General features: G+C 41.5%; 1 protein-coding gene across 2 annotated transcripts in view; it reads left to right on the top strand.

Moving 5' to 3' along the window:
- Nucleotides 1–27,670, top strand: part of FMN1 (formin 1) — a 437,633-nt gene that overhangs the window by 91,373 nt on the left and 318,590 nt on the right. Inside the window, exons 2-3 of one of the 2 annotated variants that reach the window (XM_043919297.1) lie at nucleotides 2,359–2,537; nucleotides 25,321–25,438. In XM_043919297.1, the coding sequence (XP_043775232.1) occupies nucleotides 2,359–2,537; nucleotides 25,321–25,438 (297 nt within the window). Of the gene's footprint in view, nucleotides 1–2,358; nucleotides 2,538–22,154; nucleotides 23,885–25,320; nucleotides 25,439–27,670 lie in introns of those variants that run through there. The other variant, XM_043919298.1, reaches the window with a different exon arrangement.

Genomic DNA, 27,670 nt, shown 5'->3' with positions numbered 1-27,670 from the left:
GTCTGTATTTTATCTAAGGACACGAGGTCCTTATCTTTGTGGGAATTTACCACTGTCATATACCTAAAAGATGAACCACTCACCAGACAATGTGCCTTTGATGGTCAAGATGCCTTACCTCAGATGTTGCACGGCATGTTCTCTGTGATGTATTCAGCATGTTTTATGTTGTTTTGTCAATCCGTGTAAACTGTACCCAAAGCCAGAAGCGATTCCAAAATAAAAGTGGAAAGTGGAGGGGTTTGAAATGAGAGGTGTGATTAGGACTTTATACATTTCAAAGACAAGGTAGCTAGGTTAGAGTACACCATAAATTTTAGAAGGCTTATTTTGTCTTTTCTTGCCAAAAATGAGGGGGGATGAGCTAAATAAATAGAAGTTATCTAAACAGAAATATTCTAGGAGAGGGATAAGCTTTATACATGGAAATTAAAAGGGGTCCATGCTTTAGTCTCTTCATCTCTTAAAGCATGGCCAGCACTGCCCTCTTCTTGGGGTCATCAGGAGTATACAGTTGAGGAGCTTAGTAGACTGTCTCCTCTCTGAGCTTCTTTTAGGCATTATTCCTCCGTGTCTCCTGAGCAGGAGTGGGGGCCACTCTGTAGCACATGAGGCCCTAAACAAGAGCCCAGAAGAAAGTCTGTCTGGAGACAGTAGGTACAAAGAGGCTTGTGGAAAGAATGAGGCCAAGTTCCTGAAAAGACCCTCATTCTCAGACACCTAACTCAGGAGAAGAAAGAGCTTAGTTGTAACCTTCTGGATGCACACGTCTGCAGAGTAGATGCCCAGGCCCTGGACCTTCATTTTCTTGGTTTTCACCGCAGTGTTTTGTGGACAGCCTGCCAGAGGGCAACTGTAGAGACACTGTGACCTGTATCATCTTTCAGTTTTAAAGTGTGATTGGAAACCAACCAACCGAACAGGCAAACAAAAAGCAAAACCTTGGCTGTTTCCAAATTTTCTCCTGAAATGCTACTCTAATATAAAGAAGTGTGTTATCCCATAGTCCTTTTGTTTGCTGACTTACTCTCAGATTACTTGTGAGGCAGGTGTTCAGCATGGCTGAAGTCATTGGCTGGCATTGGGTCCCTGCCAAAGAGACACTATTACAAGGATTATGTGTAATAAACACCCTATCACATATCCAGCAGTCATCTGTATTGCAAAAGTACACGGAGCCTAAACTCTTAACTTCTGCCTGGTTGCTTAATATTTTGCCAAGGTTGCTTACCAGGAACTAGAAGAGGTCTAGGAACCTGAGAGCTCTATGGGACATGAGGGGTGATCTCCTTGTTTCCAAACTCTATTAAAGTGGAACAGTGGTGGCTTGTGACATCTTTAGCGGGTGTCCCTTTAATTGGATTCTGTGGTCAACTAAGTTTGGAAAATGCTATTAAATAGAGTTAAGTTTCTTTGCTGAAGGACATCTCAAGGTCTTTAGTATGCTAACATGAGTCGTGGCTCTGGGGATAAAAGCATGTAGCTTTTATTCCACTCACTTGACCACAAAGTCCTTTTATTGTAGGACAGGTATCGCCATCTCAAAAATGTCAGGCAGAGACCATGGAGTCTAGTCATTAAGAGCACACTTGCTAGTGTTTGACTGCCTGGGTTCAATTCCTGGCTTTATCATTTAGATCTTAACCAATTCACTGAACATCTTTGCACTCTCAGTTTTCCCATCTAAAATGAGAACCCTAATGATACCTACCTGGAAAGTTATTTTGAACAGCAAAGAACAGGGTTAAGAACTGTGCCTGACACATAGTTGACTATTATCACCCTAACATAGTTCAAAGAAGAACTAGCTTAATACTCTCATTCTGGAGATAGGAAAGCGAGTTCCAAGTAGTGCACTCATGTAGGTGTCACGCATTCAACACACTGACCAAAGGCCAGCTGTCCCCAGAAGTGAAGGTGAACTGGATGCAGTTCCTGCCCTTGAAGAATGCACACTAGTGACTTGGTTCAGGTGATCCCTTTTGCGAGTAAAGCCAACTTGTAAGTCAACAGTCCAGGGCTCCTTTCTGTCCTGTAGCTCATCCTCTGAGTCTGTTCTGAAAGAGAATGATCTGAATAGCCTGATTGGTAAGCAGGAATAGGGAGCACTGAGTCCAACTAATAGACTTATTTTTTATATGCCTTGGATATGAGGGCATATATTTTAATTCATTCTGAGTGTGATGCAGAAAGAGTAACTAAGATAAGCACTTTGGGGGGAAAGCAAACCCTAAAAATCTAACCTAGAAAGGGAAGTAAGAGGTGGTATGCAGTGGCCCACATAGGAGTCCCCAGAAATGGCTGGCTTGATGTATTACCACCACTGTGCCACTCATGGTCTTCTCTGCTTTGGTCTAGGCATCTCCTCTGAGGGCTTTGCCCGGGACGGCTTCAGTGAGCAGACAGCAGCTAAAGACCTTCCCAGCAAAGATGGAGGTGCATGGTTCCTCGCTTACAGAGCCGGGCCAGCCTGTCCATTTCTGCTCCATGAGGAAAGAGAGAAACCCAACAGAAATGAATTGCACTTGGATCTCCATGTGAGTAGAAACCTTTGTGTTTGTGCTGTTACTCTTTGTATATGATAGAGACTCATTGAATATGTATTTAACACAAAGTGTGTCTGCGAGGCTGCTAAAGCAGTCTTTTGTGTGAGGGTCATTGTCTAAAAATCAATCAGCTGCAGAAAACAGATATACGTTGCTGATTTGAAATTTGTGCACTAGAAAGTGACTGTGTTTACACAGTCATGTAAATATCTGAGCATTTACAGAGTACTCTGCTAACATCACTCTGTGGCCTAAACCTCATTGTGGGAGATGCCATTTGCCACTCCTAATATTTTTCTAAAAATTTGAGAACATACGGAAACTGACTGATATGATCTGGATCCTCCAGTGGAATTCAAATAGCCTGTCTTCCACATCCCTACACCTTCCTTTCTCTGCAGCCACTCAAGTAACAGGTGGACAGTTTGGCAGGAAATCTGCCAAATGCAGGATGACCCGTTAAAAAAACAGCCTTCTCTTTCCCATTCACGTATGGATTCATTGACACAGAAGCTCTGACTGACGTATACAAAGCGGAGGGCTGGGTCTTACCTACTTCCACATTGTAGACTGTCACAATTGTCACCGCTCCCCTTCACGTCCCCATTTTCTGTCAGAGATGGGAGTGGGCATTAGGAATCCAAGAGGCGCTTCCTCACCGCACTGCCCCCCCCCCCCACAACCCCTGCCATTAACTTTAATACTTACTGACAATTTTGTGTTCCTGATTTCATTTAACACCTTCCAATTCATTACTTTCAAGCCTGGAAGTTTGTTTTTGATGAGTTGTGGCCTGTAATATTCATATGGGTGACGATTTTCTCAGGCATCCAAGAGCACAAGAATCTTGTACTTTTCATAATCATAAAACCACAGTCACTGTATGTCATTTTAGAAAAGCATTGGACATCTCAGTTATTGTAAAAGGAGGTTTGGAATGAAGCTGAGAGATGTAAAAACTACAACCCTTCATGAGATGAACTGGAAATTTGTAGTTTCTTTTTAACCTCAGTTCAGTTCAGTCGCTCAATCATGTCCGACTCTTTGTGACCCCGTGGACTGCAGCATGCCAGGCTTCCCTGTCCATCACCAACACCCAGAGCTTACTCAAACTCATGTCCATTGAGTCAGTGATGCCATCCAACCATCTCATCCTCTGTTGTCCCCTTCTGCTCCCGCCTTCAGTCTTTCCTAGCATCAGGGTCTTTTCAAATGAGTCAGTTCTTCACATCAGGTGGCCAAAGTATTGGAGTTTCAGCTTCAGCATCAGTCCTTCCAATGAATATTCAGGACTGATTTCCTTCAGGGTGGACTGGTTGGATCTCCTTGCAGTCCGAGGGACTCTCAAGAGTCTTCTCCAACACCACAGTTCAAGAGCATCAATTCTTCAGTGCTTAGTTTTCTTACATCCATACATGACTACTGGAAAAACCATAGCTTTGACTAGACAGACCTTTGTCAGCGACTGCTTTTTAATATGCTGTATAGTTTGGTCACAACTTTTCTTCCAAGGAGCAAGCATCTTTTAATTTCATGGCTTAAGTTACCATCTGCAGTGATTTGGGAGCCCCCCAAAATAAAGTCCCTCACTGTCTCCATTGTTTCCCCATCTATTTGCCAGGAAGTGAAGGGACCAGATGCCATGATCTTAGTTTTGTGAATGTTGAGTTTTAAGCCAATTTTTTTTCACTCTCCTCATTCACTTTCATCAAGAGGCTCTTTAGTCCTCCTTCGCTTTCTGCCGTAACGGTGGTGTCATCTGCATATCTACAGTTACTGATATTTCTCCTGATAATTTTGATTCCAGCTTGTGCTTCATCCAGCCCAGGGTTTCTCATGATGTACTCTGCATATAAGTTAAATAAGCAGGGTGACAGTATGTAACCTTGACATATTCCTTTCCCGATCTGGAACCAGTCTGTTGTTCCATGTCCAGTTCTTTTTTTTTTTTTTTTTTTTTAAATTTTTTTATTAGTTGGAGGCTAATTACTTCACAACATTTCAGTGGGTTTTGTCATACATTGATATGAATCAGCCATAGATTTACACTTATTCCCCATCCCGATCCCCCCTCCCATCTCCCTCTTCACCCGATCCCTCTGGGTCTTCCCAGTGCACCAGGCCGGAGCACTTGTCTCATGCATCCCACCTGGGCTGGTGATCTGTTTCACCATAGATAGTATACATGCTGTTCTTTTGAAACATCCCACCCTCACCTTCTCCCACAGAGTTCAAAAGTCTGTTCTGTATTTCTGTGTCTCTTTTTCTGTTTTGCATATAGGGTTATCGTTACCATCTTTCTAAATTCCATATATATGTGTTAGTATGCTGTAATGTTCTTTATCTTTCTGGCTTACTTCACTCTGTATAAGGGGCTCCAGTTTCATCCATCTCATTAGGACTGGTTCAAATGAATTCTTTTTGACGGCTGAGTAAAATTCCATGGTGTATATGTACCACAGCTTCCTTATCCATTCATCTGCTGATGGGCATCTAGGTTGCTTCCATGTCCTGGCTATTATAAACAGTGCTGCGATGAACATTGGGGTGCATGTGTCTCTTTCAGATCTGGTTTCCTCAGTGTGTATGCCCAGAAGTGGTATTGCTGGGTCATATGGCAGTTCTATTTCCAGTTTTTTCCATGTCCAGTTCTAACTGTTACTTCTTTACCTGCATACATATTTCTCAGGAGGCAGGTCAGATGGTCTGATATTCCCATCTCTCAAGAATTTTCCACAGTTTGTTGTGATCCACACAGTCAAAGGCTTTTGACTTTTTGTTTTAACATCCCTCTACCTAAAAAGCAGTTGTGTAGCTTCAGATACACTCAAAGCAGTGTAACAGCGACATCTACTGGTCAGACTAAGTTGCGCTTGCTGCAGCAGGAGGTCTGCCACGTCGCAGTGCTGAAATAAACTTGAAAGTCTTTCTTTTTCTTCTGTGTTTTTAAAAAATTCTGAGTTTAAAAAAAAAAAAAAAAGAAATACAAAAAAAAAAAATTCTGAGTTTATATGTTTTTTAACCCATTGGCTAAACTATGTATTCCTGGTTTTCCTTTTCCCTGTAAATTAAATTATTTCCTAATTTTACTTTTTTTCAATTATAGAAATCATTTACAATCCTTTTAGAAAATTTGAAATATGTAGTTAAATTGAAAGAAAATAAATAATTCATAACCTCAGCAACCAAAGACAACAACTGTAGAAATTTGATAAATTATCTTTGTATTTTTCACTGTGTATAACTTATTTTCAGTGAGGGATTATTTTTAACTTGTAAGCATAGATTTTATACCTTTTTTTTTTCTTTAATTATTACTCTTACATTGCTTGTCCATGGTGTTACAAATTCCTCTGGATGTATTTTAAGTGAAAGTGTAGTATTCCTCAACATTGTATCCTAAAATTTATTTAATCATTTCTCTATTATTGGAGTTAGAGTTGGTTTTTTAAAAAATTTGAAATAGTACTACAACTTGGAAATAAATAGCACTACCACATATATAATTTTTCTTATACCCCTCTCTGCCAATATTGGGATAAACTTTGGTTTATTGTCTATAATTATTTTTAGGCTTTTGAAACATATCATCACATAAACAAGGCCTATATCTTGAACTAACCTTTAATGGGGTATATGTGTTTATGTATGTATATATATATTCATATATCATATATAAATAGCATGTATTTATATATGAAATTTATATAAACACACAATAAAATATATATATATTTACATGCTTCTTAGTTTTTTAAATTATAATTTTTAAACATTGGGATAGTTCCTTTAGATTCTTTTGTGCATTAGCAGTTTTTACACCTTGGACCATAAGTCTCCCTACCTCCAACCCTCCCTCTTCCTTAGATGCTACAATTTGACTCCTTTGTTTTGAATATTGTTATTCTAAGTAAGATGTCCATTCAGGAGGAGGGTTCTACTGATTTAGTAAAAGTTTGCATCTTGTTACTGATTCCCAGCTCGCACTAGTGGTAAAGGACCCACCTGCCAATGCAGGAGACATGAGACACGGGTTCCATCCCTGGGTCAAGAAGATCCCTGGAGGAGGGCATGGCAACCCACTTTAGTATTCTTGCCTGGAGAATCCTATTGGCAGACGAGCCAGGTGGGCGGGCTGCAGTCCATAGGATCACAAAGTCTGACTGAAGTGACTTAGCATCCACGCATGCACGCACTGATCACCATACCAGCTCAGAAGGACTTCTTTCCTCTGGGGGTTGTGAACACTAAGGTCAGGGAAGAGGGTATTGCTGCATGATGTTTTGATCAGCCTTAAATGTTTCAGGACTGTTCTGTTTTCAGTTTTGAATCTGATTTGCAGTGTCACCATCAAGAAGTTACTTTAATCAGGCTTTTTCAGTGGAGATGTAGCTTTTCATTAGTATGTAGGGGTGATAGCTATAACATTTACTAATTGGTGGAAATTTGGCATCCACGAGTCAGAATGACCCCAGGCATTCGGGCTGGAACTGCTATTAAGGCCCTTATTTAGCTGCAGAGTAATTTTTTTTTTTAAGTCAAGAGCCAGAGAGGAAGTATTTCAGGCTTTGGGAACCATACAGTCTCTATTGCAACCACTCTGTTGACAAAAGTAACCATAAAGAATACATACATATTAAGTGTGCCTGTGTTCCAGTAAGAGTCTGTAGACACTGAAATTTGCATTTCATATACTTTTCACCTATCAAAAACATTGTTCATCTTTGATTTTTTCCTCCACCATTAAAAAATGTAAGGATCATTCTTAATGAAGTCATTCAAAAATGAGCAGTGGGTCAGATCTGGGCCCCTTTGCTTTGGACCAGGAGATGCAAATCTCATTTGCTTCACTTCTACTGCTGACTCAACCACTAAGGAGCTATGGGACTCTGGGCACCGCCCTAAGTTCCATGGGCCTCAGTGTCTTTATCAAATGTGTGCCAACAGAATGGGACGAACAGGAACAGATAAAGAAAGTTCCTTTTTGTTATAATACTAAATTTCCTGATTCTATTAAAGGGGTATAAATCAACCTAAGCAATATGATGTATGGAGAGTGGAAATTATTTAAAAGAAATGTAAAGAAAGAAATGGCAATTATTTAAAAGGAAGACATCTTAATGTTTTCAATGTGAATTATTGTTTTAAAATGAGGAACAATGTCACTACTCCGATAGCGAGACCAAAATTTATAGTCTCCTAACTCTGAAGGCTCATACCACTTCTGTTTCTCCAATGCTATCCTTTTTTCCCCTCCCATTTTACTGAGGTATAATTAACATGTAATATTGTATAAGTTTCAAGTGTTTAGATGTTTAACATAATGCTTTGATATACATACGTACTATAAAATGATCACCATGACAATTTCACATCTTATCTCCTCATCTAGTTACAGTTATTTTTCTTACAATGAGAACTTTCAAAATCTACTCTCTAAGCAACTGTCAAATACACAATACAGCATTGTTAGCTATAGTTACCATCCTGTACTTACTTCCCCAGGACTTAAAAATCTTACATTGGGAGTCTGTACCTTTTTGATCATCTCACCCATTTCCCTCTGTCTTCATCCCTCCATATCTGGCAACCACCAATCTGTTTTCTGTTTCTATGAATTTGGTTATTTTTAGATTCTGCCTATAAATGAGAGCATCCAGTATTCATCTTTCTCTGTCTGACTCATTCCACTTAGCACAGTGCTCTCAGAGCCCATCCATGCTGTGGGCTGTCACATCCATCATTTAGTTACTGAGCTGCGAGAAGGTGCAAGGGTTCCTTGGGAGAATGGCAGGAGGTGGAGCTGGTAGAGGGTAAAATACCAGGGAGGTTCGGAGCAGCATCTTTTACCAACCAGTATATATTTCAGTGTTTAAGTGACCAGTGCTGCCAACAATGGTGCCACTTGGCTGCATGTCAGCCAGACTGTTACATAGAGAGGTTCTGTTTGGGTGATCATCTTGCTGTGGCAAACCATGTAGACCATTCTGGGTGATCTAGAAAGTTCTCAAAAGAACCCGTTGCTCAGTCAGTTCCACTTTTAGGTCATGAGGTTGCAAAGTATTATATAGGACATAAGTATGATATAGGATATACTCATAGTGAAAAATTATTTATTGTTTGTCTGAAATTAAAATTTAACTGGTTGTCCTGTATTTTATCTACTAAATCTGGCAACCCTAGGTATCAATTTGGGAGCACCATCCAAATAAACCAAATGTGTGTATTTTGCCTTAAGGTAGTATCTATGCATGATAAATCCTCAGTCACCCAAGAGTGTCCATTTAGAGCATGAGCATTACACAGTTAGCCTTAAAGGGCAGTTTCTGAAATTCCACTATAGGACGCTATCAAGAGCTATGCTTCTCATTTTCTAGTGCACTTTGAGCCAGACATATCAAGGCAACTGAATCTGAAAAGACTAGAGAGCAAATGAAGTCTAACTTCTTATTACAGGTGCAGTTTCTTAAAGATTCCATTTGAGATGACTTTTCACCATGGAGGATACTGTGTAAAATATCTGTAAACAAGGGATGTGGGCAGGGCTGAAAAAAGATGCTGATAGAGGTGTGGCCTGAGATGGGCCACAAGGTACGAAAAGCAGAAAAGGTAAACAGTCATCGAGATTCTGTATTGGTGTCATGAATGCTGAAAGTAGGGTTTCACATGCAGTGTTTAGAACACAGACCTTGCACTCTTCTGGGAGATGCTGGTTTCCAAGGACCATCCCAGTCACCCCACCTGTGGGGCCTGGAGTTCTCCTTGCTGAACTGGGTTCATTGTCTGGGGGAGGACACAGCATCGGGTTCCAAGTAATTACGTCTTACGAACAGAAGGATATAATTACCAAGTCCACACCCAACCTTAAGTGTCTACACCAGTGACAGACTGCCATGTATTGACTACTGGCTGAATGCCAGGCGCCACCCCTTGTACCTATTGTATAAGTTAGGAGAGAGGTTCAGTCAAGTCAGGTGCAAGGGTTTGAACCCAAGTCTGTCTGACTGGACACAGGTGCTTAAATGTTAAGCCTCTCTACCTCTCAGTTGGATACTTTGTTTGTTTGTTTCTGTTTTATTTCTAATTGAAGAACCAAATTCATTGTATAGATAGGAGTTAGCCCCCATAATCAGTGAGAAGGCTTGAGAATTAAAACCACAACCAAAATCACCCCACGGAACTCAGTCCAGTGAAGATTCTACAACAGATTCTCACATGGAACACTGGATGCCTTAGACCTTTGGTCTTTACAGTTAATGGGGGAACACTGGTGGGAACATGAGCAGATTTCAGCCCCTCCACATTCCTTCACTCCTAAAAGACAAACTCCACAACCATCAATTAGCTTCAGCCGCAAGGAATGAATGCATGAGACAAGTGCTCGGGCCTGGTGCACTGGGAAGACCCAGAGGAATCGGGTGGAGAGGGAGGTGGGAGAGGGGATCGGGATGGGGAATACGTGTAACTCTATGGCTGATTCATATCAATGTATGACAAAACCCACTGAAATGTTGTGAAGTAATTAGCCTCCAACTAATAAAAAAAATTTTAAAAAAAAGATAGGAAACGTTGAAAGGGATATAAATATGTGGGATACTGGGGGAATCTGTAAATGTATAATTGGGATCTAAGGAGAAGAAAAAAAGAATAGCATAAAGCTAGAAGCCAAAAGAGAAAAATAATAGCTATAAGAATTCCAATTATTTATAAATTAAACAACATAATTATACTGTATATTGCTCATGATCAAAGAAATCACAATGGAAACTGGAAAACTATCTGAACTGAATAAACTTAGGATGAGGCTAAAGCTGTACTTAGAGGAAATTTAAAGCCTTACAATGTATATATTTAAAAAGAAGGCTGATATGTACTAAGTATTATACAATGTACTAAGTATACAACTCTAAAAAGAGCAGCAAGTCAAACCAAAAGACAAAAGCAGATATTAATGAAGTTGAAAATAAAATGCATAAAAATCAAAAAAAAAAAAAAGAATGAATGCAGAGGGCTTTCGGATATGCTGTCTTTGCAGTGCCTGGGCTTTCCTGGTGGCTCAGGTAGTAAAGAATCTGCCTGCAATGCAGGAGATGCGGGAGACATGGGTTTGATCCCTGGGCCGGGAAGATCCCCTGGAGGAGGGCGTGACAACGTCACTCCAGTATTCTTGCCTGGAGAGGCCCTCAGACAGAGGAGTCTGGTGGGCTATATAGTCCGTCGGGTTGCAAGAGTCGGACACAACTGAAGTGACTGAGCACGCACGCAGTCCGTGGAAAGGACCACATCTTGGGCTCATCTTTCATGGAAGCCAATGAGAGCCTACTGCTTAAAGCTAAGGTGGACTTCCCCAAACCATTAGCATATTCAGGACAATGGGGCTTATATTTGCAAGTGAAGTGAATTCAGAATTAGCCAACTAGTTTGTTTTCTGGAGGAGTGTGTATATTCGCATGTGTGAGTACATATGTGTGAGTGTGTGAAAGAGAAAGAGACAGAGATTGTGTGTCTGTGGGCTGTGTGATAAATGATCAAGAAATGATTCGGGCAAAAAGGACAGTTGGAAGGGATGAATTATTGATGGACCTGGAAAAGTACGCTTGCTTCTTATAAACTCCTCAGCACTTTAAGTCATGACAAAGCAGCTGGAAAAAAGTTATCTGCTTTTATTCCTAAAGCCCATGAAATTTAATCAGTTATCTCTTTCAAATTAGTTTCACTTTTGCAACTGGTGTGGAAGGTTGGTATACATTTAAATAGAAACCCTAGTTTATGCCAGCCATAAAGCCCAGTTCTTAGGCCATTTCTCACACTTCCCTTGACATGTACTTGTCCTCTCTATAAATGGCAAGATCACAACAAATCTAATAACATCCCAGATTTCTTTATAAAACAAAAAGAGTAAGTTTGACTTAACCATTGGACACCTTAGTGGTTAATGGAATTGTGAAATTCACTTTTTTTTTTATCTTGATAACACTTGTTCTCATTTCCTCTCTCCTGACATGAAGCAAAATAGCTGTCTGCATAAAACCGGAGTCTTGAAGTATACACGTAGACACACTTACACTCTCAGACCCTGAAAGACCACAGATTAGAACTGAGTTTTATAAAATCGGTGAGAAACGTGTAGATGAATTTTATTTAAATGATTGGAATATTGCACTGAAATATTTCATTTAGCTTCTCTAAAATTCAAATGATTGCTTTTTTGTTCCCTTAGAATGGGTTCCGTTTTTTTAAGCCTCCCTTTTCTGCCCCCCAAACTGCAATTTTGTGTGCCTTGCTTAGACTATGAGCTTCACATTATTTCTTTAAAGCTGGTCTCTTTCTACATGTATCATTTATGTTCCATGTGTGGATTTCGGAAAAGTATTTTCTGTCTTTTCTGAGATAGAAATGGGAATTTGTGGTTAAAAAATTACATCCCATTTGACCCATTTAGAATTTGAAACACAGAAGCCTTTGCCTAGAGAATGTTTGAGAGCACTCCTATGCTAACATAAGGCTCCAGTTTTTATGACCCGATTATTTTTCTCTTGCCTTTTGATTTTTACATGTTTTAATTAAGCCATCTTAATATATGATTATTGCTTCTGAATTTCATTAAGAACTGCAGCACTATAACTGTCCTGAGTATGAGCATTATAAATGTCCCTTTCGAGCTACAGGAAGTAAATGACCGTGATTCTAGGAACTGTTGTAACATTTCTCCAGAATATTTCATGAAAATTCTTAGAGTGTTGAAAATGACAGTAGCACTATATATACTTGTTTGGTTTAAGTCCCAAATTAAAATAGTGTACAAAGTGGAGGCAACAGTGACTACATTTCAAAATTATGGAACTATGATTCTTTTTTCCACTCTATTGATCCCTGTAGCTACACGTGCTCCACAGTAATAGTGGTCAGTATTTATCAAGCGGCTGTGGGGAAGTGAGCAAGCACTGGGTCAGGGCTATTCGCACATTTAATTCTTAGAGCAGTCCCGTGAGTTAAATATTTCCCCCATTTTATATATGTAAACACTGGTTCATAGAGCTAAAGAGCTTGCCTACGCGTCACAGTTTGTGTGTAACTAGTGAGATCCTGTGTTGAACCCAAGTGTGTTTCACTTCAAATCCATGGCTATGCTCCCCTCTTTTTTCCTTTGTCCTCTCTTAACTGTGGTTAGGAATAGGACCACACTTGTGAGGATCCCCTGGAGAAGAAAATAGCTCTCCAATCCAGTATGCTTGCCTGGGGAAATCCGTGGACAGAGCAGTCTGGTGGGCTGCATAGTCCATGAGGTTGCAGAGAGTCGGACAGGACTGAGCAATTAGCACTTTCACTTTTGTGACAATGCTTAGCTTACTTTCTCCTTGGTAATTTTAATGCCTTCACATTGGTTTCCATATTTTTTCTTTAAAAATGACTAAATGATATATTAACTTCAAGGAATCAGTATTGATTCTCTGTCCTTTCTGCTCTCTGCCAACTCTAACTGCAGTGGCCATTGGGTTCTGGTAACCCAGATCATCTGGTAACCAGCTGATCATCTATAATATTTGCCCTCACTCTGATGTTTCAGTGTGAAAGAGAACTACTACAAAATTCTATCGTTCTTTGACTTATTGTGATGAAAAGAAGGTACATTTAGAATCAGGCTGATCCAGTGCAGATCCTGACTCTGCTACTCACTGGTTGTGTAATCTTAGAAGTGTCCTAGTTTTCCTGAACCTCAATGTTAACATCAAAAGCAGTGACCAAACAGTAGTCACCAGCCACCTATGGATATTAATTAAGATGAAATAAAATTTAAAACGTAGTTCCTCAGTTACATTAGGAACATTTTAAGTGCTCCAAGACCACCTGTGGCTAGTATCTGCTGCATTGCATGACACAGATACAGGGCTTTTCCATCATTACAGAAACTTGCCATGAACAGCACCTATAAAATGGGGTCACTGACACCCTTCTCCTAGAGTTTCTGGGAGGATTAAGGTAATAGAAAGGTTGCATAAGGAACCTAGCATGGTGCCTACTTGGGACAATGACACCCTAAAATAATGCATGTCCCTCACGCATGTCTTTGTTATCCACCTTCGTTTTGTTTTGGGCAAATCATCATCTTCCCTAATTTTTCTTTTGTCTACTTTAAAATAAATTGATGACTAGATCTTTGGTGTTGCAACAAGTGTTCTCAAGATAACTTTTACTTCTTAAAAACTAAGGAAGGACAAAAAAGATACCTTGTTATAGTGAAGCCAATGGCTGTCTAGCTTCATACTCAGGAAGAAGGAGAATAAAAGTATCAAGAGATGCATATGGTTCGTTAGAGTCCAGATCTGTATCTACAACTTTTATCATGAACAACTTTAGCCACAGTGAAATACTGTTTCCATGGACTCCATGCCTTCTGTAGTGGTTATTTCTGTGGGACAAAACTATTAGTCATTTGAGAAAGCTACAAAACTCTTAAAAAACCTCTCCCAGGAAATTCTTTACCTTAAAGAATTCTTCTTTTTCCGTTCCTCTCCAGCTTCCCAAGTAAGTCACAGCCTTTCCTTTTCCTTACAGTATTTTATTTTGTCATGGACATTGAATCCATTTCCAAAGAGTCTTTGATACTGCTTGTTGGAGTCAATCTTAGAAATAGCTGACAGTAAGACCCTAAGCGAGCTTCCCAGGTGGCTCAGTGGGTAGAGAATCTACCTACAATGCCAGAAATGCAGGTTCAATTCCTGTGTTGGGAAGATCCCCTGGAGGAGGGCTTGGCAACCCACTCCAGTATTCTTGCCTGGAGAATCCCATGGACAGAGGAGCCTGGCAGGCTACAGTCCATAATATCACAAAGACCATGCACACCCACACATACACAAACACAAGACCCTAAGCAGTAATGTAATAACCATTTCAAACTTGATCTTTGTATTTGTAAGAGTAAGGACATTTTCAGTGTAGTTGGTACACCTTTGAAGTATAATGAGTTGGCCTAAAAACAACAACAAAAAATGGTCCTTGCTCTGCTATGACACCTTGGCTGGTCTCCCAGGCCAGTCATTGTCTGGGAACACCCTTCTCTAAAGGGAGGGAAGTCTCAGTACTAAGGGAACACACAGCATCAGCATGTGTCAACAGATTCTTAAGCAAAGGATCTTCTGGAAAAAATCTGAATTCATAGATTTTTTTCCCCCTGAAATGATTGAGCTGATTTAAAAATCATCTTGGAACAGAGGAAAAGTATAATAATAAAAACAGGTGAACTTTGTAACCATCTATAGTAGCCACATTTCAAGCTAATTATTTTCTTCAGATGGACAAAAACAATCCAGAGAGCACTGACCCCTTGAAAGAATTTTCTTTGGAGTTCAACTCACTCATGGCACAGATATGGTATCGGGAGGCATGGTATTTAGTAGGCCTATCTATAAGGAGGGCTTCCCTGGTGGCCCAGTGGTAAAGAACCTACCTGCCAAAGCAGGAGAAGATCCCTGGGTTGGGAAGCTCCCCTGGAGGAGGGTATGGCAACCCTCTCCAGCATTCTTGCCTGGAGAGACCCCATGGATAGCAGAGCCTGGCGGGCTGCAGTCCATGGAGTCACAGAGAGTGGGACATGACTTAGCGACTGAACAACAATAACAACAGTCTATAGGGAGTAATTCAAAATTCTCCAAGCCAGGCTTTAGCAATACATGAACCGTGAACTTCCAGATGTTCAAGCTGGTTTTCGAAAAGGCAGAGGAACCAGAGATTAAATGCCAACATCCACTGGATCATTGAAAAAGCAAGAGAGTTCCAGAAAAACATCTATTTCTGCTTTATTGACTATGCCAAAGCCTTTGACTGTGTAGGTGACAATAAACTGTGGAAAATTCTGAAAGAGATGGGAATACCAGACCACCTGACCTGCCTCTTAAGAAACCTATATGCAGGTCATGAAGCAACAGTTAGAACTGGACATGGAACAACAGACTGGTTCCAAATAGGAAAAGGAGTACGTCACGGCTGTATATTGTCACCTTGCTTATTTAACTTATATTCAGAGTACATCTGAGAATAACTGGGCTGGAAGAGAAGAAACGCTGGGCTGGAAGAAGCACAAGCTGGAATCAAGATTGCCGGGAGAAATATCAGTAACCTCAGATATGCAGATGACACCACCCTTATGGCAGAAAGTGAAGAGGAACTAAAAAGCCTCTTGATGAAAGTGAAAGAGGAGAGTGAAAAAGTTGCCTTAAAGCTCAACATTCAGAAAACTAAGATCATGGCATCTGGTCCCATCACCTCATGGGAAATAGATGGGCAGACAGTGGAAACAGTGTCAGACTTTATTTTGGGGGGCTCCAAAATCACTGCAGATGGTGACTGCAGCCATGAAATTAAAAGACGCTTACTCCTTGGAAGGAAAGTTATGACCAACCTAGATAGCATATTAAAAAGCAGAGACATTACTTTGCCAACAAAGGTCCGTCTGGTCAAGGCTATGTTTTTTCCAGTGGTCATGTATGGATGTGAGAGTTGGACTGTGAAGAAAGCTGAGTGCCAAAAAATTGATGCTTTTGAACTGTGGTGTTGGAGAAGACTCTTGAGAGGCCCTTGGACTGCAAGGAGATCCAACCAGTCCATCCTAAAGGAGATCAGTCCTGGGTGTTCATTGGAAGGACTGATGCTGGAGCTGAAACTCCAATACTTTGGCCACCTCATGCGAAGAGTTGACTCATTGGAAAAGACCCTGATGCTGGGAGGGATTGAGGGCAGGAGGAGAAGGGGACGACAGAGGATGAGATGGCTGGATGGCATCACCGACTCAATGGACATGGGTTTGGGTAAACTCCGGGAGTTGGTGATGGACAGGGAGGCCTGGCATGCTGCGATTCATGGGGTCGCAAAGAGTTCGACACGACTGAGTGACTGAACTGAACTGCACTGAACTGATAGGGAATAATCTTTTTCAGACCAAATGGCTCCTCTGTCCTGGAGCATAGGTAGGAGGGAGCTGGGCGGGGCAGTTTCCTGCTTGGGCCTTCATTTCATGGGTAAATACTTGCTTCATATTGACGAGGCTAAAAAACATTGTTAGATATCAGTTGATGCCCCTAAGTAAGCTGTTCCTTTGTTCTGAAAACATATCACATCCATATGGGACTTATTTTGTGTCAGGCACTGATGAGAATGTGGAACACATATTCATTTATTTAATCCTTCTAATAACCCACACAGAAGGAGCCATTCTTATTCCAAGTTTCTAGGAGGGGAAGCTGAGACCCAGGTTGCTTATATAACTTGCCCAAGGTCAAGTTTCTTGCAGGAGTAGGGTAGGATGTGAGCCCAGGACCCAGAACCAGGTTCTTAACTCTTCTTCAGCTTCATGAGTATGCCTTGGCCTCTCCTCTTCCTTTTCAGAGGAGAAGGGAATGTTTGTTACCAACATTCAACCCACTTCCACAGAGACTTTGAATATAGCTCAGCGGAACCAGTCTTAGAAACATTTAGCACCAAGATGGCTGGACAGAAAAAGGCCTTAATCCTGAGTCCGGTTGTTGCTATCAGCGGATGCAGCCTGTTTTGTCTTCAATCAGTGAAAACAGCTGCTAGCTTTTCCGAGGCTGAGCGAGAGGGGCTGTTGGAAGCACTGCAGTAGATAGCAGGGGGATTTCTTCGCATAGTGAAGCCTGGCAGAGCGCTGCCTGAAATGGAAGGAGTAAGCCTAGGGAGGCCTCCGGTTCTGTCCTTGGTTTGGCCTCATAACTCCATTTTCAAGATGTGGAAAATGAACTTAAAGAAGCTGCTGATCAGGAAGAAGGTATGATCACATGCCAAGGCAGGAGGGCGATGTGTCATTTCCTATCCTATGACTACACTTGAGCTTCATGAATGGGTACAGTTAGCTAGCTTCTCTTGACTCCAAATGTCTCCATCTTTAAAACATGAATGTTGAGCTTCTTGATTTCTAGTCCTTCTGAAGTCCTCTTAAGCCTCCCAACAATTTGATTCTACCCATCTTCTTCCATTATCTTATACTTGTTTCATCTGGCATCTCATTCATTTAACAAATGTCTTTTTGAGTACTTGTATGTCCTTATTTCCTCAGAGCTCACTTAATTAAGTGTCACATATTTAAAACATGCTTCCTGAACCCCATCCTGAATTCCTGAACAAAACCCCATCTCCACCCATTACCTCACTTACATCTTTCTTCATAGTTTGCTTACTTACTTTTCCCAGTCCATTGCTCGAAACACTTCTCTTGCACAGAAATAGTTTCTACAATCTTACATACTCTTACTAATTTTAACTTCTACTTTTCTTAAGCAGTCATTCCATTAACCTAGTTGAATCCCTAGAAGCTGGAAGCAGTCATGAAAAATCAGGCCCAGAACTTGGAGCATATTGGATAAGGAGAAACATGAGAATCATTTAGCCTGATACCATGAAATTAATCTCACTTGCTACACTTTTCCCTTGCCTTTCTGGGAGAACACTGGGAGAGGGTTTTATGAGAATATGGGTGGGAAGGAATTCTCTAAGCTGAGTGACATGGCAGAGTGCTGCAAAGAGTGTGTGAGGTGGGGAGCAAGGGGCTTTAGGAAGTTTTTGCTTTAGACCGTGTGCCATTTCTGCAAATTGATTTTGAAAAATTTTTAATGCTCATTACTTTAATCATTATGAGAATCAAGAAGCTAGGTTCTACTACTTCCAGGAGATGATATCCCTTCTTTTTTGTTTATTACAACCTTTTTTTTAGGCTTATCTCACTAGGTGTTGTTTATTGGAATGATGTTCTCATTGCCATGAGGTTCAGTTAGCTCCAGCCTCAATCTGAGAAGATGGTGAGATGGGAGGAACATGGAGAATTCATTAGTAGTAAATTCTCCACATAAATTCTCTTCAGTTTTCACATAACTGGGTGCTGATTGTTTGTAACAAATAGTTACAAAAAGCAACATGTGAGTTATCCTACCTGATATTGATCATGCCTGTTTCAACTAGCTGTCCAAAGTAGATAATTTTTAATCTGGCCTCTTGCATAGGTAGCTATTAGAGAACTTAAGTATCTTGAGGTTAGAACAAAAGAGAATAAGGTGAGGTTGTAAAGGAGAAAGTCTTGGCTGTTACTGGTTTTGCATGGTAGGTACTTTAAAAACGTGTATCATAGAATAAGACAAAAATAATGTCCAAAAGAGGTGATTATTTTTCCCTCTGAGAATGTTAGAGCATTAAATAGATGAATTTTTCAAGACCGCCCAACTAAGATCAGATTTATAGGCTGCTTATTTGAAAACTACTATGGCCTGAAACATTTTTCCATTCCCTAAATGACCAGATGTTGTAACATTTCTCATAGTCATGAGAATGAGTGTCCTGAAAGAGTCACTATTCAAAAATCTCTTTAAATTACCATGCTGCTCTTTCTTACTTATCTTCATATTTTTATGGTCATAACTTGCATTCATTCAAAATTGTCTTAGGTCCACCTATTGCTAATTAAACTGAGTCTGGAGTATAAAGTACTAAGTTACGGTCTCTGAACAAGAATCACCTCTTTCATGGCTGATTTCCCCTGTTAAACTTCATGTTTCATCAAGGTAGAGGGCTGGAGTTTCTTCATCTTTATGTCCCAGAAGCCTCGTATAGAGTTGGTGCTTGACAATGATTGTTGGATGAATGCATCTTTGTGATAGTTCATTTTCCTAAATGAAGGAGAATTGTATAGGTAAACTGGAAAGCCTTCTGGTAAGTTTGAGTCCTGAGGATTATGTGTCTTGTCTGTGACCAGTAGAAAGCCAGCTAGGGAATTTTTGCTTGATTTTTCTAAGTAGCCTGTCTAGATTTCCCCTCTAAATTTACACGGGAAAAGAATAGTCCCGCCCATATTTTTTTTCTTTTCGTGAAGTCAGTCTTCTGTATCATTTCAGAGGGTAAGGTACAATACATGCCCTAGTGAGACCCCACCACCTAACCGGGCTGACACGCCTGCACATTTTAAGATGCAGGTGGATGTGGAGTCCTATTATGGCAGGAAGCAGGGCTCAGGGTTTTGGAAGAGTGATTGTGGATTCTGTGGCCTGATTGCCTTGATTCAAGTTCCAGTTCTTCTTGTGAATATGAGCAAGTTACATCATCTTTCCATGCCTCAGTTCCCAAACAGGAAAAAGAAAAATAATACCAACCTCATAGTTAGGTGTTGTTGATGTTCTGTTGCTAAGTTGTTCAGTTCTTTTGTGACCCTATGCACTGTAAGCTGCCACGTTCCTCTGTACGTAGGATTTCCCCTGCAAGAATACTGAAGTGGGTTGCCGTTTCCTTCTCTGAGGGATCTTCCCCACCAAGGGATCAGACCTGTGTCTCCTGCTTCACAGGTGGATTCTTTACCACTAAGCCATCAGGGAAGCCCATAGTTAGCTGTATACTAATCAGTTAATACACATGGAGCAACTAGAACAGTGCTTGTAAACACCTAATAAATGTTACATATTATTAACATCATCCACTTATTAGCTGTGCGCCTTTGCTTGGTTGCACTCTCTTGGCCATGGTTGCTTCATTTTTAAAATGAACCTAATAATACCTTATCTACCCTAAACCAAGGGACTGGAATCAAATTGTCTCCCTGGGACCCAAGATTCCCACGACATTGTATTTGTGTCCGTGGGTATTGAGAAGGTGCTAGAACTTTGTATTTCCACTCCATGCTGTAATGTAGAAGAGCCTTCTAGTTTATGTCCCATTTTGCTGAAAGTGCTTAAAAACTTATTCTGGAAGTCAATAATTATGTCTGAGAAAATGGAGCTTTCTCGGTTAAAGAACAACAAATATGTGCCATGTCTCTTCCCCTCACCCGTATGTTGACTGGTCTACTTGGTTCTTCAGAAGATTGATCTTATGATCAGATGTAATGATTCCTTTTTCTTTTTCTGTCCTGAAGAAGCAGAAGTATGGTTTTATCAACAGGCATTTCCTTTAGATAGGAAACTTGTTATGAGGCTTAAACGGCACAAATGAATTTTCCTGAGTGTTGTGGTGGCCTTTTGATTAACCATGCCCTATTTAATAATCTCAAAATATACTGGGATCAGGAGCAACCAGGAAATTATCCATTTAGATACAAGGTCAAATCAGGGATGAGGAAATACTGTTTTAATTTTCCTATAAGAGTTGATGGGCTATAATCATATGTACCCTTTTTGTGTGAAGGTTTCTTTTGAACACATCACACTGGAAATTTATTATTGTGATCAGAATTTCTCAGTGGAGAACACAATTCAAGTTAGCAGTGTGGAAGCCGCAGCCATTCCCTGCTGCAGATAAAGCAAGACAGCTGTTTTGCTTATGGCTACAGCTTCTGTTTTGCAGAATAAATTTGTTTGCATTTAACGCTTGGGCTCAATCTTCTCGAAGCTTTGTTCAGAGAGCCGGTGATTACTATTAAACCATGATAACTATTAAGCCAGTCTGGCTCTCTTGATCCAGCACAGTGCCTTATCCATTCCAGGTGCTTACTAAATGCCTGCTGACTCAATAGGATCTGGTAAACACTGAGAGACCTTCAGGTACAACAGGAAGCTGCCCCAAGAGGCAGGTATGCTGCTAGGAGACAGAGCTGCAATTTTTCCATGTCCTTCATTGCCAGGTGCCCAGCTTGTACCCCACTGGAAACTACACTGAGCTGATGTTTGGTGGTGGTTTTGTCTTTCCTGTTTTTGTTTTAGGCAAATGGGTCTGTGACAGAGCCCTGATAGAGACCTTTCAGATGTTTTTCCCTTTAGGGGAATGTGGCTCCTTGGGGACCTTTTTAATGAATTGCTTTGCCTAACAAGGCAGGTTGTGTGTAACTTTGTACCATGCTAGGTTTCAATTTGTAGGTTGGATGGCTGGAGCACAGAGGGGTGACCTCTGGCCAGCAGGATTGCTAAGAAAGCTAGGAAGTTAGAGCTGCTGAACAGAAGCCCAAGGTTAGCCCAAGAGAGTGGAGGGTTATCATTCCTTCCTGACTGGGGCTGTTTACTGTACCACCCTGAGGCTGGTGGACAGTGGGCGTGGTGGGCGTGCTTGCCTAAGTACCTGTTTGTAGAACACTGTGACAGCAGGGCAGAGCTAAAACAGCAGTAATCTAAACCAGTCCTGTTGGTTTTTCTTTGCTGGAAGCTAAAATCTGCATTCCAGATGAAACCTGCAGGGAAGCGGAAGAAAGCACTTAAAAAAAGAAGAAAAAAAAAAGGAAAGAAAAAGCTTCAAGGGTAGTAAATTAACTGCTTTTGAGAGTCCTTGGCACTTTGAGATGATCTATTTCTTTCTTCCCTTTTAAATATTTCTTGGCTTCGGGCTTTCTAAGTAGCTGTCGGTCTGTGTGCACTGCTAGTTTTTGTTTTTTTTTTGTTTTTTTTGCTTGGATGGCACAGGCTTCTGACCGTGATTTAGATGCCAAAAGAGCCCGCAAGAAGTATTTCAGTTATTTTCTGCTGATTCACTTTTGAACTTCCTGGGCTGCTCTGCGGGGTGGTTGAAGGCTGTCGGGATCAGCTTGCCCGCTCAGCACTCTCTGGAGCCTCCCTTGCTCACCAATGAGGAAGTTGAAAGCCACCCGGCGGACCGCCGGCACTGGGGCGGGGCTCGTGGCAAATCCTGGGCTGGGATGAGTGGGGGCAGGCTGATTTTCCCTACGACAAAAAGCCTTTTGTCCCCGGGAATAAATACGGAAGTCCCAGAGGAGCAGCCTCCCAGCCCGTGTGTAGTAAGGTGCGCAGCCTCAGCCGCTTCTGGGCTTAGAGCCCCGCGGACTTTTTACAGTTGCCCCGGGCGCCCCATCCCCGCGCAAACCGGAAGGAGGGCTCGGGAGGGACCAGGGCCGGGCCGAGTGTGATCGCGCTGCGGCTGAATCCACCGGCCGGCCCCTGTGGTTCTCCGTTCTGGAAGTTAAGAGCCGATGGAGTGCAGAAACTGAGAGAGCAGGGGAAGGTAGCAGAAGTGAGAATTGCCACCCAGGGCACTGCTGGGACATGGAGGAAGGTGGAAACGTTCTCAGTGGCAGTGATGGCTCGAAGCCAGAAAAACCTGAAGCCGGACTTGACCCGGCGCTGTCGATCCTGACCAAGTTCTCTATGAAATCCCTCTTTGGGTTCACGAGTAAATTGGAATCTGTGAAACCCGAAGAGGAAGACGCGGTGCTGAAAGCCTTCCGTAATTTAGTGGTGGAGTCCAGTAGTGGATCGGATCTGCAGGAGGCAGAGGCTCAGGTTCCACCTGACCATGGAAATGATGGGAAGACAAAGGTGGAGACGCAGATGGAGTTGGAGGGAAGTCCTAGGGGAGAAGAAGAGGCCCAGATTTCTCTCCCTGGACAAGAGCTGCTTCCACTCGCTGCTTTGAATGTGAACCAAGACAATGTCATTTTGGTTCGAGGGACCCTGGTGAACACCACCAGTGATTCTGACTCTGATGATGGAGGCCAGGAACCAGAAGAGGGAAGCAAGACCAACAGCCCCAGATTCCCTGGTGGTGTTTTATCTGAGCCATCTGAGGAACCCCAAGAAAAGCCAGGAGATGGAAGGGAAAATACTGCCCTTAGTGACAGGGGTGATGCAGAGCTCAGCGGAGAAGGTCCTCAAAGAACTTTGCAGGAGATAAGCTGCAAGTTGGAACCCGACAAAGGTGGCCTTCGGACAGAGCACAGCCCCTGCCGGCGAGAAGCTGGAGAAGAAGCTTCCATAGCTCCACCTGCGACAGCAGACCAGGACGCAAGTGTTGGTGTCACCGAGAACACCTCTTCCAAAAAAGAAGTCCCTGGAGAGAAGTCCTTCCAGCTTCCAGCTTTTTTCAGTGGGCTTCGTGTGCTGAAGAAGGGAGCCACAGCCGAGGGTGGGGAGACCATCACTGAAATTAAACCAAAGGATGGGGATCTGGCTTTGCTCAAGTTGACCCAACCAGTCCAGCGGTCCCTGGCACAGGCAGGGCCTCCAACAGTGAAGAAGGGAGAGAAAACAAACTATCCAAAGGCCACTCCCACGCTCCTGGAGCAGCTCTCTCAGCTGCTCAACATTGATGTTCCCAAAGCCGAACCAAAGGCAGAAGACCCTGAACAGCCCAAAGGGGAAGAGATGGGCTGTGGTGCACCTCAGGAGAGCCAGAGCGACCCTGGAGAAGCCCAAACCCAGGGAGGAGAGGTCAAGCCAAAGCCGCCAGAGACTGCCTTGGAGGCCTTTAAAGCCTTATTCATCCGTCCCCCCAAAAAGGGGTCCACGGCTGACACCTCTGAGCTGGAAGCTCTCAAGCGCAAGATGAGGCATGAGAAGGAGTCCCTAAGAGCTGTGTTTGAGCGGTCAAGGTCAAGGCCTGCGGATGGCCCCTCAGATTCCAAAAGCGTACGTAGCAGTTGGGTTGTGTGATTTGTCATAAAGTGTGATGTGGCCATGTTTCTTTTCGGGTTTCCTGTCAAAGAGAATCTTAGTTACCTACTCTTAGTGACCCTCGTCTAGGTGAAAGATGATATTATCAAGTGGCCCTTGTAAGGAGTTTGGAGTTGGACAGCATTTTGGAGTTGGAGCATTTTCTTTCTTTCTTATATTTCTCTGGGTTGTTGTAAGAAAGGTGTAAGTAAAGATGTGCAGATCAGAAAAGGAAACTGTTACTCTGAGTTTAAACATTAATAGTAAATGTGCTTCTAAAAACCAGGCAGCATCAGAATCAATGCAATATGGAAATGTAGCCCAGACTTCCTTCCCACTTAATTATACCTCTGTGAAAACTGTATTTTTCCTTTGAAAATTGGTCACTTGGCCAAATACATGTTTGTGATGTGATTAAACTGTTCTGTGTTGGTTACAAGGCATCCTGATTGAGGACTGGGTTTAGAATGAGACCTGGGTTATAATTCTAACTCCACCAATTACTGGTTGGGTGACCTTGATCTTCTCTGATCCTCAGTCTTCATCAGCAAAATGATGAAAATAACCTTTATTTTATATGGTAGTTGTGAAGAATAAATGAAGTTAGCACATAGTAACCATCTGATTAGTGAAAACTGTGACAATTGTTTAAAAAAGTATTCAGGAAATTTGTAAGGACTAGCAAGCACTTGTTCAGTGGATCTTAAAAGTTCATAAGGGCAGTGAGTAGAATTTTTTGCTTAGTTTCAACCTGCATATAATTATCATTCCCTCATACATTTGATTAGTTAAAATGTTAACTTTAAGGTCTTTAGAAAAATTATCTTGGGTTGCAGTTAAAAACTAAATACAACATACCATTCTCTTGGTTGTAAAATCAACCCCTGTAAAAATAGCTTGAATGTGAAAGCAAACTCATTCATTTTTTTTTTTTTTTTGTAGGAAAGAAAAAAAAAAAGAATTGATCAATGTGAATGTCTTAAAGTGTTATCTTGACCAAGAACTAATGTTCATGGAAAGTGCAAAACTGGTTTATATCTTTAACCCTGGAGTTGTTTGGGGTATATTTGTAAACATACCTATAAATGTACCAAATTATAGTACATTTGTATCTTCAGCTCAAAGTGTATTAATGTGTTTTTTTTTTTTTTAAAAGAGTTACATGCTAAAAATCATTTATTGAAGGTCGTGTAATACTTGGCCTTAAGTCCTTTCGTTTTCCCACTCCAGCTGATCACTTTACATTTCTGGAAAAGGATTGTATTGTAGTGAGTTGTTTCAGTTGCAGCGAGTGAAAGCAATATGCAACTGGCGATTAGAATTAATTTTGGAGTGAGTGCATTCTCAGGGTTTAGTTGACTCTGGTCACATTTTATTGAACTTAAACTTTTCTCTGCCCATTTTTCCCACAGCCTGACCACAGTCCCACTGAGCAGGATGATAGGATTCCTGGCAGACTCCAGGCTGTCTGGCCACCACCGAAGACAAAGGACACCGAAGAAAAAGTGGGATTGAAGTACACTGAAGCAGGTAATGTGAAAAGAAGCCAGGTCTCAGGAATGAATCCCTTGCTGCATTGGCTTTTAGTTCTAGCTCAGTAGACTCTGAGAATTGGAGTTTTTGTTTCATTATAAAATGCAATGCTGAAGGCTTTTCTTTTTGGTTTCGATGTTACAGTGAACCCTGGCACACTTATCAGGAATGAATCTCTTAGAGATGAAAGGTGAATGCAGTGAAATGAATGAAGGGGGGCACTTGTGTAAAGGAGGAGACACCTTGGGGGAACTAATGGAGAAGGTAGATTACAGATTCTTCAGGAAGCAGGTGGTTGGCCCTCAGAGAGTGTGTGAGCCGGCAGGGCTGCTGGCAGAGGCAGAGTGTGAGTCTCCAGAGCTGGGATCCGATTTGTTCTTTGTCTTCGAGTAATGCTTTTGAGTCACAGTAACCTTGTGCAGAGTGAATGTACAGATACCATCAGTTACTCTTTCACTTTCGTTAGACAAAGCTTTATTTAATGCATGGCCAATCTCGAAGCAATCCAACTCCCTGGAAACCTTCCCCAGAGCTTTGCTTGAATGTATTTAAATAGAATGGAAGTCTAGATATTTTTACTTTTTAAGTGAAGGGTTCACATGAAATTAAAAAAGAAAAAAGAATGGAAGGAGGTTATGTCTTAATTGTATATATGTGTGTGTTTATGTATCTCTGAGGAAACCTCTTTGTCTTCTTCCTGGTATTTGAAGATTTCTTTATAGGCTTACATTTTGCTGATTGTCTTAAGTATCTGTATATATTACCAGTCTGTGTGGTTATACAAAAGAAGTACTTCTTTCAGTTCTTATTGGTTGATTGGTTGACATAAGTAGATCAAAGTTTGGATAGTTTAGTAATCCACAGGCTTTTTGAAAGATGATAAAATTACAATCAGTGAGTGATAGCACAAGTGGATCTCAGTTCCAGCTTCCACTTACACAGTTGCAAACTTCTGACTACCCCCAAGACAACTACTTGGTGACATTCTTTTCTGACCTGCTTGACTTACAGAGGGAAAGCTATCATAGCCTTGGTGAAAATGTATATAACTATTTCATTCTTCTTGCCTACATTTGATTTTTCCAAAAATCAGAATGCTTATGGCTGCAATACTGACCACCTCCCAAGCTGTCTTTTCTGGCACAGTTTGAACAATCAGAAGTCCTGAAGTTCTCTTTAGTGAAAAACCAGAATCCTATGAGTTCTTATTCCTAGTGTATAATGGGGTGGCAGTCTTCCTTGTGATAATGAGCATTTGCTGAGTAGAGAAAGAAATGTCTGAAATGACTTTTCAGTCTATGTCAAATCATATGTGGGGGCATTTATACTCTGTAGAGATTCCTGAGTCTTTGCTTTCTCTCCTCTTTTGTTTCTAGAAGCTCAGAGGAGTTCTGTCATTACCTTGCTATGTTATTACACCCGAAGTCAGTAGCTTTCCAAGCTTTCTTTTTTTTTTTTTTGGTCATGAAATGTGTGTTCTCAGAGCTATCTCAGGTCTGGGATTAGATGAGGGAAAAGGAGTGGGGAATCCATGAATAGTGACAGTCCTCTTGGGTGCATTCTGATGGCACAAGGACAGCTTGCTACAGAGAGAAGACTGCCTGTTTTCTGGAGGAGGCATCTAGGCCCCCAGCTGGTTCCCACGATGGCAGTCCCATGGCTCACTTTCTGTGCTCCCAGGTCTGGTGCTTGTTTTCCTATGAACCTTGTAGCAGTAATTACTCTGCTGATAATACTTTACGGAGTGTTAAAGCAGATACCCTATGTCTGCAGGAAACTTCTTTTTACTCCATGACTCAATACCAGCATATGGTTGCCTTGTCATTTTATTGCTAATCTTGAGGAAGTTAACATTTTCCTTGTGATTTTAAGTTCTGTTGTTGAGAAATCTGGAGTCTTATAAGCATGTAGTTTATAACTTAATACATTTTGTGGTATTTCCATTGGTTTCCCTGCCCTTAGGGAAGTAGCAAGCACAGAGATAGAAAAATTAGATCCAAAATATTTCAGGGTGTTTGAAGTGCTTTTAATTTTTCTTGGCATATATAATTCATTAAGTTAGTGAAATGGGATAGCAGGAGTCTAGCATTCGTATTTCAAGTATGCTATTGACTCAGATGATAAAGAATCTGTCTGCAATGCAGGAGACTTGGGTTCCACCCCTGGGTTAGGAAGATCCCCTGGAGAAGGGAATGGCTATCCTCTCCAGTATTCTTGTCTGGAGAATCC

This window comes from Cervus elaphus, chromosome 12, assembly GCF_910594005.1.
Source record: "Cervus elaphus chromosome 12, mCerEla1.1, whole genome shotgun sequence".
NCBI classification, from domain to species: Eukaryota; Metazoa; Chordata; class Mammalia; order Artiodactyla; family Cervidae; genus Cervus; species Cervus elaphus.
The sequence above is the reverse complement of the archived record's forward strand: the minus strand, read 5'-3'. Positions and strand labels throughout refer to the sequence as shown.